This window comes from Buceros rhinoceros, unplaced genomic scaffold, assembly GCF_000710305.1.
Source record: "Buceros rhinoceros silvestris isolate BGI_N320 unplaced genomic scaffold, ASM71030v1 scaffold4342, whole genome shotgun sequence".
In the NCBI taxonomy this organism is placed as follows: domain Eukaryota; kingdom Metazoa; phylum Chordata; class Aves; order Bucerotiformes; family Bucerotidae; genus Buceros; species Buceros rhinoceros.
The window spans coordinates 20,526-40,755 of record NW_010397011.1 but is presented as its reverse complement, the minus strand read 5'-3'; the positions used below and the strand labels follow the sequence as shown (position 1 = coordinate 40,755).

Sequence of the window (20,230 nt, the reverse complement as noted above, 5' to 3'; positions counted from 1 at the left end):
GTCGGGGACCTGGGAGATGCAGATCCTGTCGCGGGGCTGTGGCCGATGGACGGGGGCAGCAGCTGGCGGGGAGCAGGGGTTCTTCTTGGTCTGGCAAAGCCACAAGAGGATTGTCCCAAAGATGAAGACAGCTCCGGCAGGGATGCCGATGATCACGGGCCAGGGCAGGCTGCTGGCCGAGGACGGGGGCACAGGTGCACTCGGCGGCTTGGGATCTGGGCATTACGGCAGGGGAGAGACAGAAAGAGTTAATTAAATACAGGCAAAGTGGATTCAAAACAGATGTCACACTTGGGCTGGCTTCTGTACAGGCTGTCTGGCAACCCTGCCAGACCAAGTAATAAAGGAGAAATCAAGCCAGCACATGATGATTGGTAACTGCTTTGCTTTTCAGTGCTCCTGGAAGGACAGGCAACTCATTTTCTCTGGTTTAGGGGTCAGGAGGGGAGTCTTTGGAGGATTTCTTAACTTTCTTATCCAAGCTTTAATGAATGCACTAGAGCCAGCCCAAGGGTTTCCTAACACCCTCACTCTGCAATGGAGTAGGCTTTGCTGTCCAGAGGAGGACGCAACACGAGACGTGTCAGTAATATCTCCAGGTCCTCAATATCTTGATGTCAGCTGCTCAGAAGGTGTGATTGGGTTGCTCAGAGCCGCAGCATGTTGCCCTCTCCTTTATGCCAGGTGTAGCTGTGTCTGCATGGGCGTTAGACACTCTTACTATCCCTGTCTAGCGATACTGGAGCCACTCAGCAATGGTCTGCCATGGCAGGCAGCATGAAGGCGGTGTTTTGGAGGTGTTGTTTTGAGTTTCTTGTGTAGGTAGGGGGAAGGCTGAAGGATGGGGAAAATGTTTCTCAGCCTGTTCTCTTGATTTATCGACCCAAAAGGAGTCTGAGCTATCAAAATCCCTGTAGCTGGATAGCTACCAGCTGGGATTTCCAAAGCCATGACAAATACCTGGGCACAGACTTAGCTTGCAGGAGATACTCAAGAAACTTTGGAAACCACAGGCTGTCCAAACTGCCCAGTATGTTCTATTCAAACATAGGTCAACTTCCAAGCCAAACCTATTTAAGACACTAATGTCTTTTTCTCTGCTTGACAAATAATCCCACGACTAGTTTGAAATATTAAATAGAAATCATGTGGTCTCTTTGAAGCCAGAAGGACCTATACTGTTGACCTCAATAGATAAAGCTTTGATTCACCAACACTGGAAACAAGAGAATACTTTAGGCTGAAGGGGAGTCTAGAGGTCATCTAGTCCAGTCCCCTGCTCAAAGCAAGACAGGATCAGAGAACTGACCCATCAGCTGACCACGAAAACAGCAGTCTTCATGTTGGTTGGCAGAAGTCCTCTGCTGGGCTGAAATGAAAGTGTTTTGATATTCATTCATGCTGTTCTTCAGAGCTATCTATGTCAAATCTGGTAGATTTACACGCAAAATGGTGTTTTTCTAACCCATGGCCTTGCAACCACATCTTTGCCTCTGAGGGCAAGCTGGATTCTCCTTCTCCGTCATTTCCAATAACAACAGGCCTGTGGGCTTTTGTTCTGGTTCTCATTATAGTCCCACTTAAATCAACGGAAAGTCTCGCACTGATATCAGTGGGAGCTGAATCAGACTCTCATAGCTCAGGAACTCCAAGAGGCTTTTAGTTATGTCCCACCCGAGCAGCCTCTTCCATGGGATTGACAGGTTTATAGTTGGAGTTTAGTCCTAAATCTAGGTGGTGCAGAAGGCAGCGCCAAGAGCATTCTCTTGGCAACCCGCTGGCAGTATGTAAATTCAAGCTAGTGACTCTCGGTGGCTGTTGAGATGCAGAGCTTTGGCTGTCACCGAGCAGAAGCAGCCATGCTGCCTTAGTCACAGGAGTCACGAGCAATTTCCCCACTGCCTACACAGAGAAGCAGTCCTAACAGCCCGGGAGAGTTAGTAATCTCTGCCTCTCACTGATGGCTTGACTGGAGACACCCCATTAGACCTGAGAGTTAAAATGCTGTGACCTTGGCTCCAGCTCCTGCACTCTCGTTGCTGTGTTGGCCTTGTGGTGGTGAAGGGAAGAAAAACTGATGGATTTAAAGCTAGATTCACGTGGCAGGATGAGGCAGAAAAAAATGTCCTTCTCAATAAACAATATTTATCAGGGCAGAACTGCACAGTCAGGAGGCAAAGGAGTCAATGACAACGCGAGGCTGGTGCGCCTCAAACACACTCCGAACAGTCTCAGCAGGATGTGGCCACCAGCTCGGAGGCCTGGGGAGAAAGGCAAGTAGCTGTGAGTTTACTATGAGGGTCCTCAAGGGATTCTTGGGTAAGAATTTAACTAACCTATCATTCTCTCTTTCACACTCATTCTTTCCCTTCCCTCATGACAGGTTTTTATTCTTCTCTCATTTTATGGGCCTGTACCATTGTTTCCTTTTACCAGCAAAAGCAATACAAACAAAAGCAAGAGAAAGGAGAAGAGAAAGGAGAAATGTAAGGGAACGGGGGTGCAAACTGTGCTGCTGTTCTTTTCCCCTCTCACATCCTGCACCGTATCACTGAAGTGATGTAGTGCCTGCAACTGCAGTATCCTTTCCCAGCTCTTCATCCATACAGGAGCACATCCCTCATTTTGTGTCACCTCCCTGGAATCACTATTCCCCGTGAAAGGCTCGAGAGGACTGCAGCAGGGACTGATTTAAATTAGGGTTGGTTTAGTCGCCCATTCATTCTTACTAGAACTGGGCTCGCCTCAGTTAACAGTATCACACAGGGCCACAGAGCCCAATGGGCATCGGTAGTTGTGCTAATGAATGCCGTGATGAGGACTGTTCGTTCAGATGGATGAAGAAAAGGCGTAACTCACCTGGCAGGACTGTGAGAAAAGCGCTGCGGAAGCTGTAGCCCATGGTGTTTGCCCCTAGGCAAATGTACATCCCTGCATCCTCCTCCTTGGCTCGAGTAATCATCAGTTTGTTCAGGTAGGAACCGTCGGGACGGGACCAGACCTCCCCCGTGGGCAGCACAACAAACTTCTGTCCCCCAACGTCGATGGTTGAGTTGTATTTGCTCTCTGTGCCATACTCCACCCTTTTCAGCCACTGGATGACGGGTTTGACATCGCTGCGGACTTTGCACTGGAAGGATGTGGTCCCACCATAGTCTACCGTCGTGTTGACAGGGTGTGTCCCTGTCAGGATGGGCTTGGACCTCGTCCTCTCTGCACAAAAAACACAGGGAGCTCCATGGAAAAAGGTGTTTGCCAATCTCATTAACTTGTGATTGCAGAAAAAGGAAAAAGGTGTAGGAGGGATGTAAAATAACTGTCTCGTCCAACTCCCTGCCCCAAGGCAGGCTGAGATTCTGCAAACCTCTCCTAATATAAATTTGCCCAGCATCTGCCAAAGCCTTTAATGGTAGGTGCTCTCTGGTCTCTCCAGACAACTCCTCCACTGTCTAAGGTTTAGCAAGTCTTTTCTCATGCTCTGCCTGAATCTTCCTGTTTCTAACAAGGAAGTTATTCACTCTATCTGCATCAGACCTGGAGAAAAGTTTGGTCTTCCTCTTAGCCCTTACATTTTGGAAGATTTTCTTCAGCCCTCTCTGCTGCATATTTAACAACCCTCCTAACTGCTAAGGAAACAGGATCCTAGGAACCTCCTACGGAAGTTTTTTTTCTGTCTTTGCTGTGTTTCTTCTCTCTCAGGATACTCACAAACCATTTATATTTGGGTACCCAGTTTGTGGTGGTATTACGTGACACCACGTCAGCCAGACCTGGCCTTTCTGCTCCTTGGCAAGTATTGTATGTCCAGTATGGACTGCTGAATTTCCCTGCTCCTTGCTGTATGCTGCCGCTATGAGATGACAAAAGGGGCCGTCCTTCCTTGTACTCCCACTTATCCCCATGTCTCAGGGACCATAATCCAGAATAATGGGATTTTAATGATGTACCTTGACCTACAGGGTCAGAGGCTGCAGTGATCTTTCTGAGTCTTGGAAGTCAGAGTAAGACAAATGGCCTGATACTAGCCAAAAAGGCCAAAACCCATTTAAGGATTAAATTTGGGTGATAGTACAGCTCTGAACAAAACCGAAGTGATCATTACACTGTAAATGTTCACTTGATATTGACTCTGAAGATGCTGATAAATGTTCATAAATATCTGAAGTGAGGGTGTGAAGATGAAGCCACGCTTTTTTCACTGGTGCCCAGTGACAGGACCAGAGGCAATGGGCACGAACTGGCACAAGAGGGTCCTTCTAAACATCAGGGAACATTTCTTTACTGTGAAGGTGACCAAGCAGTGGCACAGGTTGCCCAGGGCAATTGTGGCATCTCCATCCTTGGTGATCTCAAAAGCTGTCTGGACGTGGTCCTGGGCAAATGGATCTAGGCGACCCTGCTCGAGCACAGGGGTTGGACCAGATGACCTCCAGAGGTCCCTTCCAAACTCAGCTGCTCTGTGATTCTGTGATGCTGTGTCTTTTACTACCATGTCTGGTAGTGTGCAATTTACAGGGGGATATGAAAGAATCTTACATATTCTCAGACACAACCTGAGATTTTTACTGAATTACAAGTATGTATCTATTGAGAGTCCACACCAGAACACTGTGGCTGCACCCCGTTTGGGGACACTGAGGGGCAGGGTGAGACAAACTCCTTCTCCTTTTGGTCTTCCTAAGAACTTGCAAAACTGGATGGAAAAAGACCCCTTCTTTCAGGAACTAATGGCAGGCCGCGGCTATTATCTCATCTTTTGTCTGGGAGTCCTTCAGGAGATGTCTGTCATCTCTGCTGCTCTGTTGCTGGGTCTGGTAGCTGCCTGTGGGGACTAAACTCTTCTGGAAGCCACCTTCTGACATGCCATCCTCTGCTGGGGACGCTGAGACCACAGGCACTACTGGAGAGGAAGAACTTGTTCTTCACCTCCCTGCTTTTATTATTACTTTCTTCAGTATAATCACTCCCACACTCACTATGGAGCACACTGTTGTGGAGGAAGCGCTCAGAAGGCTTTTGCTTTTCAAGCCAATAACAAAATCTTTCCTTTCTCACAAAATTTTTGCCTCGTCTCAGCTGGTGAAGGAAACAAGATGGTAGGAAACGAAAGCAAACACAAGAGGTTCACAAGACCATCCTTTCCAGCATGATCGTAAGCCTTAGGTTGTGTCAACACCACATAAAGTCGAAGGAAAAAATATATCCCTCATTCTGAGGCATGTTTGGGTTTTATCTAGTACTAGCATCAGAGAAATCAGTCACAATTTCCAGACAAGGAGGTACTGCAAACCTCTACCCTAGGCACAGAGAGAAATTATAGTATCACAGTGGGTGGTAACGGCTGGCAATCATCAGCTGCTTTTGACAGCAAACACTGTTGGACTGAGCGTGTGACAAAACAGCTCCCACCAGCACTGGCTCTGGGGTGAGAGGAAGTAACAATGGACCCTCTTTTAAAAGCTCGGGATACTTTCAATAATGAGGGCTCTAAAGATGTGCTTGGGAAACAAAAATACCACAGCGGTCTCTATAGGCTTCACCTTGGACTATGACTGGGAATCACAGCTGAGGAGACAGACTCAGATAAGCAGGATTTAGGATTGGAGGCTCAGGGGCAAAAGAAAAAAAAAAAGGAGGAAATTGAATAAAACCTGTAATGCTCCACAGAATGATGTTAAAAATAGAAAGATGTCTGAAAACTGCTTAATGCCCTTATCTCCTTGACTCTGGTTCCAGCTTGGGTTACTGTTTTCACTCCTAGCCAGCAAAAGCTAATGAAAACAAAGGTTACATACATCTTTAAGTCGATAAAAAACAAGATAAACAGGGACACAGAAAGGGGTTTGTTCCTGGTGCTGTCTGGTTTTGATGAAGTGAAAATGCCACAGCTGCCATTAGGATGGGGCTTGATTCATTTCCCTGTCTCTGCTCCTGGTTTTAGTGTAAACACATGTTTTTACTGTCTCCACACAGCTGCATCGTTATCAATCCCAGATGTCCAGCAGGTTTGTGCCTTCGGAGCCCAACAGAGCTGCCCACATGTGCTTTTAATTCCTGTGATTCTAGAGAAAGGACTTATCAGACAACAGATCTTTACCTTTAAGAACAACCTTTCACACTGGGATAAACTTTCTCCTGCTAAAACGTATGCACAGACAGACAAACAACATGCTTTCCATGTGGCTGGAAATACCCCTGTGCCCCTGCTCCTCTGTAATGAAGGCTATTCAATCTTCCCTCCGCTCAGCTCATCTTCTCCACCTTCCTGAGCTGGCTGCTCTGTAATCATTTCCATGGCAGTTTATGATGATGTCATAGACAAAGCACAACGACTTAAGAAAAAAGCTCTTCTCTGGTAGGATTTGAGTATAATTATCTTCAGTAATAATAGGGGAAACAGGAGATTAGAGACCAAGAATTGGAATAGCTCGATAGTAAGAAGCACAATTTACTCTACCCCACGACGATGCAGGGTAAACCCCCACAGCTCATCTTCTAAGGGTTGGATCTTTAGAGCTATGTAGGCATCTAAAGGTACAGACAGGACGCTAATGGGATTTTTTTCAGTATTTCATTTGTACCCACCTGAACCTTCAGATGGCCAAATGTCTTTTAAAGTCTGGCCCTAAAGCTTTGTGTGGCTAACTAAAAATCTAGTCCTAAGATTTCTGCTAATACCCTTGGGAGACTTCTCTAACAAAGTGGGCCTCCTATTAGAGCTATCCAGACTGAATCTGCAACTGATTGGGTTCATGCTATTCCCGCTCTGATAGAGTAACCTGGGCCATACTTTCACCCCTCCTCTGTGGTACATGAAATGGCTTTCTCTGTCAGCTCCCAGTCTGTCCTTGGATTGAGTCTGTTGTTAATGTAAGATCGAACTGGACAGTGGTGAACGTTTACCATGCAGGTGTCCTTAGAGATTACTGTTTTGCAAGGATCTCTTCTCATTTCAGCCACTCAATTGTATTGTTGCTACCCTGTCTTGCCTGGTGTTAGGTTTATTCTAATGTTTTCTAAATGTCTCTGCTCATTTCCCTTTTATCTGTCCACCTATCGGCACAGCACTCTTGCCATCAAGCTCTCCTTACTCAACCAACCCCCTTCTCAAAGCTCCCTTCCTGCCTTTCCACCCCAGAGGCTGCACTTACGGATTACTTCAACTTTGTATGTTGCATTGATTTCTCCAACTTTGTTAAACACTCGGCAGGTGTATTTCCCACTATCCTCTGGCTTCAGGTTCTTCAGGTTCAGAGTCCACTTCTTCTTCTTGTTCTCCCCAATCTCTTGGGGTGTGAGGGGCTTATTGTCCTTCAGCCACGTGATGTCGGGCCGTGGGTTCCCGCTGGCCACACACTTCAGGCGGATGGAGCTGCCGACAGGACGGGCAATCACTCTCCGTCTCATCTTGGCAGGCTGCGTGAACCTGGGCCGGGCTGCAGAAGGCAAGAGAAATTGACTGTGGTGAGCAAAGGGCGTGAAAAGAGGATACGCTCCTGTCAAGTGTTATGGCCAAATTTGTCTGAGAGGCAACCGGCAGCCCCATACAAACCAGTATATCACCCTCGCTTGCATCAGATCAAACTGATTTCCTTAGAAAGGAATCCAGCCTAATGTCTACTGGACCGCTCTGGCCACCGCATGAGCCTTCTCCATAGCACACCCTTGGAATGTCCCAGTGTCTGTAGGAAGAGATGCATCAGAGCATCTCACAAAATAATACCAAAATCACGCTGTGATTGTAGCTGAAGGCAAAATGCAGCCCCATAATCCCATTATAATTGTTCCCATACTCCATGCCCCAAATGCAAGTCCTTAGCCAAGACCAAAGGAAAAACCTCAGATTCCTGTCAGACTGACCATTTCCTCCGTCTTTTGCTGGTCACTTGAAGCTTTGTTTTCTGAAGAAGTTCTGCCCCTTAGTTCTCACTGGCTTTAATGGGACTCAGGAATGAGTTACCATCTATTCAGTATGTAGGAAAGTCTAAGAAGCGTAACAGACTTTTGTACGTTGACCTGAACTTAAAGGTATCCAATTCATTCCGCATTAATTTATGAAGCATTCACACTGGAAGGCCTGAAGAAGCAAACAAGCAAATGGGAAGACCCAATAAAAAACCCTTGAGTTTGTTATTAGAAGATATCCAATGCCCAAGAAGATATCCATCCCCAAAAATGGAGAAGCTGAAGCAATAGTTGCTGGTGCATTAATCACGGGTTAAGTTACCTTGTCTTAACAAGGAAATCACCAATATTTCTAACAGCAGCGACAAGAACACCAGAGAAATGCAAGGTCCCCACCTGGCAAAATCTGAAACTTATACCCTGGACTGCACCTAACTTTAAATCAGAATTCTAGAGGGAAGAGAGGTGGAAAGTACTCCTACCACATTAACCTGTTTTTTTTTTATTTTGGCAAAGTCAGGTTCTCCTCCGAGTCCATTCAGCTTTTCCGCAGCAGGTTTCTCCCCCTGCTTTCAAATCCTGTTTCTTGCTTACTGGCGTCTTACTCTCAGCCCCAATGGGCAGTCACTCAGCATTTTTGCACTTCCTCCCCAACCCTTTCCTTGGGAAATAAGATAGATAGAGTGGCCTGCTTGAATTATGCCCATCAGCCACTGGCCCTCACCAATGGCAACGGGAAAGTCACAACCTCAGTAGCATATAACACAGCAAAGCAAGCTGAGAACGTTGTGCTTCAGGTTTCAGGGAAGTTAGTTACAGGATGGCATGGTGGGACTCTCCTAGAGAGCCAGCTCTGCTGCCGAGGGCTGAGGGCCAGAAACCCTGGGATAAACGTTATAGCGAAGCTCTGCTGGATGGAAGAGGCTGGAGTGTTGCTTCCGCTCTCCAAGCACTGGGGAACAGCAACCGTTGTCCTCTGAGGTCTGTGAACACATCCCTTAGTCCTCACCCTCCTGTAGCCTTGCCCTTCTGCTCTCAGAAGAAGACACCCTCTGGCATACTCTTCTCTCCAGAGTTCTTTTCAGTAGGGGAAAAAATTTGCCTCCGCAACCTTCCCTTGCCGCCCTTGGCTGTCATTTTGGGTCCCAGCCACTTCATGTTATTTCAAGCTCTTGCTCAGAAATGCTTTACTCTCCACACAAAGGCTTTCATGTGTAATTTAATGAACCGGAGCAACTCCGGCACTGCAAGTCCCTGCCATGACAGCTGAGCAGCAAGTGTGACATACTAACCCACTCCACACGCCGTGGTGCATAAATTGCTGGGTATTGCCCTGGAGGTCTGCTGCAAGAGGAGGCCTCCTCCCAGCAAAAACAATCACCCTCCAGAGAGACAATTAACCCTGTCAGAGCTGCACCTTGTGAGCAATGACATGCTGACAGTCAAGTCTGAGCCAAGGAAGACGTGCCGATAAGGGCTGTCATTGTGGAAACAGTAAATGTCTGCGAGGTGTGTGGAGAGGTCAAGAACCAGCCATGAACTGTGTGTTTGAACAATTTTCCTCTAATATGGCACTAATTTACTCCAAGACCAGGAACTGCAGGTCCAGGTGGGGGCAGATCCTCTCTGGATGGGATTCCTGGGCTGGGACCAGCATATCAAAGAGCAAGTTGGAGACAGGACAATCATGCTGCCCTTGCAGAGGGAAGAGTCAAGTGACTGACTCAAAGCCCTCCTCTCCCCTTACCTCTCCCCTGTTTCCACAGCAGTATTTCAGAAGGACCCGGTGGTGTCCCTGTTCAGTGAGGGCATTGGAACACAAACTCTTTTCCATCCCCAAAAGGCAGGGCTATAAAATTTCTGGTGTTCCTCCCACAGAGAATCCCAAGAATTGGTCTGGAGTTTCGCATTCACTGCTCACACCATGCTGCTCACAGAGGCACCAAACTACAGGTAAAGCCACACTGCTGTGGCTCTTTCTGTCTGTCTTTCTTCTTCTGTTTAAAGAGGGTGAAGTGATTATGTGGTCTCAAAAGCTGCTCCAAGCTGTGTGCAATGTGCTGAAAACAGATCCCATTTATACAGTCCTGAATGTTTCCTTGACAAAAGCCTCAATTGGACAAGTTTAGAAAAGCCAGTTAACATGAAAGGAGAAAGACACACATAAGAGAGAAAAAGAGATCCAGCAAGCACAAAGAAGAAAGAGAGAGAAGCAGCAGTGTGAGAGAGGCAGAAAAATTCCTTTTTGAATAGTAAATGTCTGTCCTCAAATCTGTACCACTTACAGAAGTTTTGCTTGTTGGAGAGCCAGTGAAGGCCACTACAAAGTGCTTCTGTGTTATTGAGACTTTATGTCCTTGTTCTCCTTCAAATCACTCGGCGTTTCCTTCATAAACATGAACACCGCGTTTGTGCAGTATGAATTATACCACACACAAGAGCGAGGGAGAACATAAGTGGATGGGGATAAAGAGACACTCTTGTGTACGGGTTCCTTGATGAAATGCTGTTTACCAGGAGGTTTCTTCAAGCTAATGAAAATTAAATGAGATGGAGGGTTATTGAGGAAGGATTCAGCACTCTCCTCTGCTTGTGGGACACCTTGAGGTGCATGGATCAGTCCCAGAGGCTCCTGTCAGATGTTGCTCACACAAAGTGAGCTGGTTAGCTAAAACATGGAGCCTGCTGTGACCTGCCACAATTATCCCCACCTAGTGATGCTCAGCACCACTTCAAGCATATGACGTGAGTATTGAAATAGTTCTGTGTCTTTCGGTAAGAGCTCAGTCTGTTGTGAGAAGACATGGAAGGGGGTATTTATCTCTCCCCACATCGGCTCCCTGCTCCTCACGGGGGCAGGATCTCTCCCTAGCAATACCAGTCCATGATGGTAGCTGGAAAGCAAAGTGGAGCATTTTTTACCATGCTTCTTCTCTCCCACTTCTCTAGGGCTCAGGACTCTGCAAACACAAACTGCTCCTTCACCTCTTATCCTTCAGAGAGGTGCAGACACACACTGACCGTCCCTGCACACCAGCTCACACCAGCAATTGGCTGGTGAACACTGCTGAATGGAAAGGGCTTGGGTGTGTGCATGGCCTGCCCCAGCCATTTCCCTGCCTGAGGAGAGGAGACAGGAGGGAGGACACAGGGAAGGAGCAGAGGTGCAGGAACACCCTGCAGCACAAGGAAGGACTGGGCCAGGGCAGCCCAGGGTAAGACACAATCTGATATGAGATTGCCAATACCTCATGATTTTAGCAGTGCTTACATCCTTTTTCATAATATTATTGTTGTATTGATTCACCATCCACCAGCTCTACCAGCAGCACATCTGCGACGGTGTTCAGTGTCTGCTCCTACCTCCACCAGGATAATGAACAGTGGAGCGACAGCAACTTTTCTTACTAGCTACTGAAACCCTCCTGAAGGACTTCTGAGCTGTAGTTTATCTAAGTCAGTCTCAGATGAATCTGTAATTCATTCTGCTCTGGCACTGCCTTCTCCAGGTGTGGCCTGGACTACACCACAGCACACCATATCCCTTGTTTGCCAGCTCCTGAAAAAAACTGGCCTCAGCTCCAGTGGTGGGGTCTTATACGGTGAAAGCTTGACAGCTTCCACCCCTGCCAGTGCTGTGAGGTTACTCCCTGGCCATGAGTGTGGGACAAAGCCATCTCTGTATTAGAAAATTAAAAGGAGGGATGTACTGCAAGAGCAAGATGGAAATGTTGTGCTTCATCCCTCGAGGACATAAACTCACATAACGCTCCTGTCACTAATGGCCAAAAGCTGTTTGGCATCAGCCTAACAACCTGCTGTCCTTCAAGGACTGCTTGGACCAAACCGTGGACCTGCAAGTCTTGTGATGATTCAGAACCTGTTCCAAGTGAGATTTTAGCAGTTCCCCAAAGTTCTGCAACAGCATCAAAATCCTACGCTTTAACAGTCCAGGGCTTAGAGAAGTTCATGCAGGTGTCTAAAAGAGAGGGTAATTTTAAAGAATACTCAGCTTTGGCCTAATGCTAATTCTCCTGAAGTGAAGTCAGACCTCCCATTCGTCCTCAGTTGGAGCAGTGTTATGTTGGCACTGAAGGCTTTTGGAAATACTGCTGTAAAAGTCAATATGCCTTTTATAGAGAGTCTGTGAAAGCTGTAATAGCTGCACATGCAGGAGAAAGTCACTGCCCAGAAAAACAAACGCAAGGGAGAACCATGCTGGGGCATATGGCAAGGGGCCCTGAAGTGGACCACGGGCTGCATTTCGCAGAAGGATCCTTGGATGGGATCCTTTCATGCCCACGTGCTCAGCTGATACTCTATTATTTGACCATCTGTAGGGAGAACTCACTTCGGTGGCTCTGCCTTTACTTCAGCAACTGAGTGTGAACTGCACTGAACCAAGAACCGAGGAAAACCGAAAAACACACACTGCTCCTTACCCCATTGCTTCCCAGAATGATCTTCGTATTCTCCATTGGAGCCCTCAGGTACCTGGCTATCCTTTCCTGAGCTGGCATCATCTGCAAAGGAAGGGATAGGGAAGAGGTTGAGAAGGTCTCCTGCAGTACAGCAGTACAATAACAAGAGTTTGCATTTCCTCCTGGAGACACCAAGCAGCTGAAACGCACTCAACATACATTTGGCATCCACATCCTGGCACCGACAGCCTGGCCCAGTTTAACGAACAATTTAGTTTGCTGCTTTATGAGCTTTTCAGCAGGCTACCAAAGCCATGGAAGATTAATCAATGTTTCCATTAATAGCTGACAAAAGACTCTTTGTTTGTGTTTACAGGTTGCTGTTCCCTAGGAGGAGCTGATTCATTGTACCTTCTATGCAAATAATGGTATAAATCAAAATTACAGATAATTAAACCTAGGAGGTGGGGGAAGTCTTGTGTGCTCAGTCACACAGAGCGCAAGCAGTGGAATTAGGGCCACTAATTCGCCTCACAGCTTCCATACAAAATCAGGAAAGCTAACAAGTCTGGGGTCAAATGAGCCCCCAAGGGATGCTGAAGCAAAGCTATGGCTGGAGAAAGGACAACTGAATTGAAAAGCTGTTTGTGTTTTTGCCTTTTTTAAAATTAAGACCACCCATCCACCTGTATCGACAACACATCGCTTTGTCCCTTATCCTTCCCGTTGCCTACCACTGCCACAGAGCAGCATCTAGGTCTCAACGCTGTGCTTTATACTGCTAGGAGAAATACAAATCACCACAAGAGAAACCCCCGCCTCAAGTTGCCGCTGTGACATGGCCACCTACACGGTCTCTATGAGAGCTGAGGGAGCAGGAGAGTGCCCTGAGCCTCCTTCTGCAACCCTGGTTATGCCAGTGGCCTCATGCATCTGCAGGGCCCATATGTGAAGGTTTGTCCTCCAGTGACAGCCTGACCTCTACTGCACAAGTGCTCAGATCAGAGCATCCTCTCACAGCAATGCATCACACCAGAAGACAGATCCACCTGAGGGACTTTGGCCACTTCCAGGTGACGGCAGAACACAGTATGACTCTTCCAAGGCTACTTCTGTGCTCTACAGGTGGCAAACACCTATATGGCAGCTGGATTTGAGGTGAAGATCTTGATGGAGAGCTACTCGGCTCCTAGTTAAAGTGCACTGAAGTGTGTGATGTTTGATTTTCAGAGATAAGACTGGGAAAAAGTTCACTTCAATAAGGAACTACTCTGCAATGGTGTCCAAAAAAACAAAACGAAAGAAACCAAACCAAACCAAAAAGTGGAAACATCCGACCTAAGGAATAAATCCCTCCAAATGTCCAACTCCTAAAAGGGAGGAATTTCTCTCTGCAATCCCTGAGCGTGCCTCCCCTGTAATGTAAATAGTACAATTTCTCTTTACAGTTGTTCTAGAAATTGGGTTGTGCTTAAACAGGGTTTAGTTCGTAAACTTGTGTGCAGTGGTTGTGTGAGAGGTTGTGTTTAACCTCGTCCTCACCCCAGTTTCCTCTATTTTGGAAAACCTTCCCATCTCTGCAGCACGGGTATTTTATGCTGAGACATGCTCTGCTCTCCTTTGCCGCTGTCCCTTAAGCAGCGCGGCTGCAATGCCACATGGGTTTGTCCCCCCTCGCCCCTGACAGATTTTTCTCTTCTTGCTGTGTCTTCGGCACAGTTTCCCCTGGAGGTATGCACAGCTGTTACACAGAGGGGAAAAGAGAACCTCCAGGGCAGCACCACGCCGCGTTCTTCCTTCAGCAGCTCACTCCTGCGACTGCCCCTTCCCACCGCCCTCTCACCCGCCATCCATCGCTGGAAACCCAGCACCCAGCCCAAGACCTGGGGAAGCAGTGTGAACCGCGGTCACACCCGGGCAACATCCACCCGTGTGCAGCGCCGGGAGTGCGAATGCACCCTACAGGCACCGCCGAGCCTGGCCCACAGCCTATGCCACAGAGGAGACGAGGAGCTCGTGTGCGGTGTTTGGCAAATACAATTTTACCACCCTGGCAAACTGAATGCGGGGAATCCAAATATACCGGTTCCATCTGATGGCTTGCAGATGACAGACTGTCTCCTTTCAGTCAAAACACTACATCGAAGATATTCTGGCACTTGTGCAATTTTTCACATAAATATCGGCAGTGCTGTGAATGAAATCTTGAATGTGCTCTGACAGCAGGCTTGGTAAATCCCTTAGCACAACTGGAAAACAGTATTGAGTAATGGAGAAGACAGAAAAACTGGTCAGAGCCGTAGCATTCCTGTCCATTGTTAAGTGCCGAATATCTGGAGAGCGGTTAAGACGTTTAAGTGGCGATGTTCTGTCAATTACATCTTAATCCTACTGGGCTTGATGTACAAAGAGCAGCACAGCCCCCCTCGCCTCCTGCCTCATGTTACAGTATGTCAGCCCATGTGCGCTCCTCCTGCCTACACACAAGGACTGACTGGTGTTCTCAACACCTCTTGACATGCTGCCAAGCTTTTGATGTAAGGAAAATTGCTCTGAATCTGTTTGATCCTTTGAAGATGCTTCTTCAGTTGTTACCCTGACAAATCACAAACCTGCAGAGTAACCTACCGAACCCAGGAAAAAAAATCATTTTGGGGGAAAGAGATCAGGATGACCAATGTCACCGTGCTGAGCCTATGAAACAGATAAATTGGCAGAGGAGCAAGACTGAAATAAAAAACTGCATGCATTTAGGCATGTTGGTTAAATCCAGGGGAACTTGTTTCATGTTCGTTAGGAATGTGGCAATGTTAACAACCACACATACAGAAGGCTCGAGGAGGGGGAAATGTCATCAACGTGGAAACTCGTGTAGAGCGAAACTCCTTCCCATCCCCAGGGCTGCGCACCGGGTGAGGGGTGTTACATCAGCCTCCTTTCCAGCTGCAAGATGCACTGAACCGGGCTCATACCTTCAGCGTGACTGAATCTGAACAAACTCAGAACGGTAGCAAAAAAGCTGGCTCATGAGATCCTGAAAATGGATGCATCTCATTTTGGGAAGATTCCCCAAAGCCAAGAATCTCCTGTCAAACTTAGAAGTGTGAGTGAAGCAGCAGAACAGCCAGTGATAAAGTGTTCACCTGGGGTGGGGGTGACCCAGGGTCGCTCCCTCTTCTGCGGCATTCAGAGAGGAATTTGAACCTCCCCTCTTGCACCTTGGGTGAGTGTCTTAAGCTCTGAATGCTGGTCTCAGAGAGCCAAAAAGAGCTTATTATTTTTAATATATAAAGTGGAATGGCTCTATGCGAGACAGGTATCTCAGGAACACCCTTAGGATGGAAGACCCTTCAGATATCACCGTAATTCAGAGATCACCAAGACCTGACTTCCACCTGCCCCATCCAGAGTTAGTACTGTGGCTGCATGGAAAGAATCTGTCTCTCCCTGTTTTAAAGAATTTTCCTATTTGTTAAATTTTGACATCGACTGGTTTCCCAGGGTAGGAAAACACTTCTGTCGTCGTTCTAGTCCCAGTGCTAGTAAGGAGGGATATCCTCAGTACCACCAACACACTTGGTCAGCCTGCGCACTCCTAGGGAGGGATCTGTGACTCTGAAAGCAAAGCTAAACTCAAGCCAAATCCAGAGGCTCCTGGTCCAGCCCCAACCTGCAGTGTGAAGCCTGGCTGATAGTGCCAGATCTGAAGACCTGCTGTTTGCATTTCACCCCAAGCTTTACAAATGCAGCTGGCCTGGCAGTTCTTGTTCTTATTAGGCAGAGGGAGGACCTGAAAAGATGAGCCCTGCACATTTAGATACGCACACCCAACACACAGACCAATGAGTTAGTAGCAGAAATCACGAGTCTTAGCTATATTCAAAAATGACCTAATAAGCCGATTGCTTACTCATGCTCTTGCCACCTCCCACAGAGGCAGGCAGATCAGGGTGGTAAGTACATACAAAAAAAATCAGCCTGCAGCCAAAGGGCAGCAGGGACCAGCTAAGCAGCGTTGCCAGCTTTGCTGCCAGCAGATTACTGCAAGAGGCAGTGCTAAGAAGGATGAGCTGCTGAAGTTTCCTACAAGCTCCCTTTTCAGTGACCTATATTGGAAGGTCATGCTGTACTGGACTTCTTGGACAGTATGACAGGCTTAGGAGAGCAGCCAGTTGGAAGATGAAGTGGAAAACCTGCCTTCAAAAATAATCACTGACTAATTTTATATCACGAGTATCTGAGGCTAAGAAAACAGACAAGATCTAAGTCTCCTCACTGCACAATTAGGTTCCATGGTGTTACAAAGGATTCCGGCTGGTCGAGAAACCTGAAATGGAAGGGGCCAATACCATGTCAGACGATACACTTGGAGACACGGGACCAACTCCCATAGCCTTCTCCTCCAGATACCACACCTGGTCATACAAGGCAGGGCCCCAAGGGACTCAGAGGCATCAGTCTGTGGTTCAGGAATGTCACCCAGCAGTGTGATCCCCAGCTGCTCTCCAGCCACTGCCTCTTTCTTGCTTCAGGATCTTGTTCCAAGCTGGCTTCTAGGTCTGAGACGCCACAGGACTGAGATGCTGGCGCTGCGCTGGGGAAGCGTGTGGTGGGGCTGAATTTTGCAGGACACTTGCCACATCTGAGTGTATGAGGCCCTCATGATCAGTGCTGACGTCGCGGGCCACATTGCCCTCTCTCGCCCCAGAAAGCAGGATGCTTTATCCACATCGCCTGCCCTGTGTCTTTCTGTTCTACCCACGGTCACAAATCGGGTTTCTGCAGAAAAGGGATTTCTGGCTGTAACTCCATCAATTGACAAAGCACGCTGGGGATCCGACAGGACAAAGCCTGCCACAAAAGCACGGTATAGTTACTGTTTACGACCATAGCAGAATTGTTCCATTCCCTTTTAAAAGTTAAAACAAATGGAAAACTCTGCATAACGGTCTGGGTCAGAGAGGAACTGATGGGAAATATTCACAGACTGTTACCCAGCCAGGATCAAATTTTATTTACCCACAGATACTTTGCGAAGACTTTGTGTTTTAGCTGAACGGGTATGACTGGTTCTCAGGCCAACGCTACGTGCAGAGCATCCCACCACGAGTCAAAACAACCGCCCAGTTTTTGAAGCAAAAATCTAGCCATAATATTTCTCCATGATTCACAAAGTTGCTTTAATTTGTTATAATGCAAGGCTGGTCCCTGCTCTGACTTGATGGGACCAGCTTTGGAGCCTTTGATGTCAGCAGCCTTGAAAGCCCCATTTCACAGATGAGCCAGCTTTGCATAAATAAACAAAGTGACCTCTGAACTGGAGCCTGAGACCTGAGCACACTTCAAAGCACTGGGGGAGGCGATGGGGGGGCGACGGGGAATGAAGCGATCAGCATGCATCATTAAGGCAGCCTGCGCTCAGCACTGCTGCCGAACAAGGGGTGTAAATAAAAGGAGGGAGGCGAGCGGGGAGGAAGTGAAATGAGGGGGAAAGTGATGTAATCCAGTCAGGCTTGAACAATTATAATGAGGCCTTCTCCCATGGATGAATGAAAGGGACCTCTCTGAACTCCAGCGTCAAGAGCTGACTCCCGCGTCTACCCAGACGCATCGTGTTTGCGCGTCGTATTTGCTCCCCAACGTCCTTTGCTGCTGCAGATGTCCAGTGAGTGACGGAACACGAGGTGCCTGGGGGAGGTGGGTCTTGGGCCTTCCTAGGAGTTACATCAGAGCTTGTTCTGCTGAGCCTAACTGGTAAAACTGAGGGGTGGAAACACACCATAAACTTAGACTAGGAAGTGATGGTTCTGATTTTTCAGTGGCCTTGATGGGGCAGTAGATAGAAGATGAACACATGAAAGTAAGTACAGTCTGAAAAAGTAGGTCTTTGTAGTTTATCTCAGATAAACTCCGGATTTCCTGTAATTCTTGCTGGAATTTAAAGGGAAACACCATTCTGTACTTTGTTTTAGGGAGTCTTCTGCTATCCCGAGCGGTCCATCAGGTGCCCAGACAAATGGTTCATGAGGTATAGATGTAGGCAAGGCAGTAACAACTTTATCACTGGTTTTGCAGGGATTAAGTCACTTGCTTTCTCCAGATCTCCTTAATGTGGATTAACACTCCAGGTTTCTCTAGAATTTCAGCTGGTATTAACCCCCAGTGGCCAGGGAAACACACACCAACCTACTGGCTAGCACATGATTCTCCATCTGAAAGCTATCAGTGCCAGCTGCCAGGATTTTATTGCTCGTGATATTTTTTACTGCTTGTGATATTTGTGGTATATCTACAGGACCATCATCCTGGCAAGTGACTACTTGAGAATCTGATATTTTTTGTTATTGAATAACAATTCTTAACATCTATTACTCTAAAGAAGAACGCTACACACAAATATAACCCAAAAGCTTGGAGGAAGAGGAACAAAACACTCCATGTTGAGACCTTTCAGCTTGTTTTGTGGTTTTGGAGGCTTCAGGACCCTCGGGATTGTGACCTGTACATGAACTCCAAGGCTGACTAGAATTTATGAATGAGATTAAGATGCAAAGTCCTTATCTTGAGTAATTCTGGATTTCCTCCCATCACTGAGGACTGATTTAGCGAGCCTCCTCTCTGAGACCTCCTTTCCGCCAGAGGCAAACAGGACAAAACTCCAATGATCCCATGAACCCAACCCACCATCACACACCTGGTGTGAACCTTAGATACTACCTTTAATGTTTTTCATGGTTCTTCCACGCTCACCATTCCGTAAGCTGCCTTCTATATTAAGTGTCACCTACTGTATTAGCAGTGCTGATGCTACGAAAAGACAGGAAATGTGTTTAGAATTTATTTGGCAGGGCAAAGTGAAAGCAAAGGGATCAGGAATATTTGGAGGGATGAAAAAAGATCTCATGGAGGAAAGCCCTCTCCTCAGGTCCAGCCAAACAAAACCCCTCAAGATGAAAAAGAAGAAAAACCACTCAGAGGAGCACATAGCCAAGGAACTTTTCTCAAAAAAAAAAAGCCACGCCACCCCCCCCCCACAACAAACCTAACACAAACTAAAAGGTTTCTGGCCGAGAATTTGCCTCTCTGGTGGGCGCTGAAGACTTTACTGCCTACTGCCTTTGACTCCAGTTGGGCCAAAACCAACCAGAGGTATTGATACTGGGATTTCCTGAAATAAAACCAAAAAATGTTTGTGTTAGTGACTTTTTTTTGGTGTATTCAGTTCCGGCCTTTTCATGAGAATTTTCACGCAAAAATTTTCATGGATTTCCCTTCAGCCCCAGCACTGGGAATCTCTCTGTAAGCAGGATGCTTTGCGACAGAAACGTTTGCAGCCCACCTGCTTCCTCAAACACTTGGAGAGGTTCCACCGTCTACAGACCAAAGCCGTGGCTGGGGAATGAAAAAACAAGACTTCTGTCCCTAGCTAGATCAGTAATTCACATGTTTAGGTTACGATGACACAGAGGCCCATCCTACTACCTGTAGACGATAAAGCTCTGAACTGATGGTTATTGCTGCATCCCACATCTCAACCCTCAGGTGAACATCCATCAGAAGTGACTGCCGTACGACCAAAGAAGACTTAACTCCCTTCCATGGAATGAAAGAAGGAGGGACTATGGGGTAGCACAGACGTACCAAAGCCAGTTTACTCTACGGACTGCTCCTAATCAAGCTCCAGCAGCACGGGCAAATCAGTCCTGCTTCTCTGGAGAGTTTTAGCAGCCCACAGGAGATCTAGCACTGCTGTGCACAAGCTGCTGCCAGCACCTGAGCGAACTCTGTTACCACCAGTTCCCTCTTGATACTGCAACCTCTGCTGAGGGTCCAGCGTAGACCCGTGCCTGCTCCGTACTCTTGCAGACCAGTAAAGAATGCTGTGGTTTATGGCTTTGGAGCTC

General features: G+C 47.3%; 1 protein-coding gene across 1 annotated transcript in view; it reads right to left on the bottom strand.

Moving 5' to 3' along the window:
- FGFRL1 (fibroblast growth factor receptor-like 1) overlaps window positions 1-12,428 on the bottom strand; it is a gene marked incomplete at its 5' end in the record, with an annotated part of 12,779 nt that extends 351 nt beyond the window's left edge. Inside the window, 4 exons of the mRNA XM_010146062.1 lie at window positions 6-215; window positions 2,860-3,213; window positions 7,152-7,436; window positions 12,348-12,428. Coding sequence (XP_010144364.1) covers window positions 6-215; window positions 2,860-3,213; window positions 7,152-7,436; window positions 12,348-12,428 — 930 coding nt within the window. The remainder of the gene's footprint in view (window positions 1-5; window positions 216-2,859; window positions 3,214-7,151; window positions 7,437-12,347) is intronic.
- Between the last annotated feature and the right edge of the window lie 7,802 nt (window positions 12,429-20,230).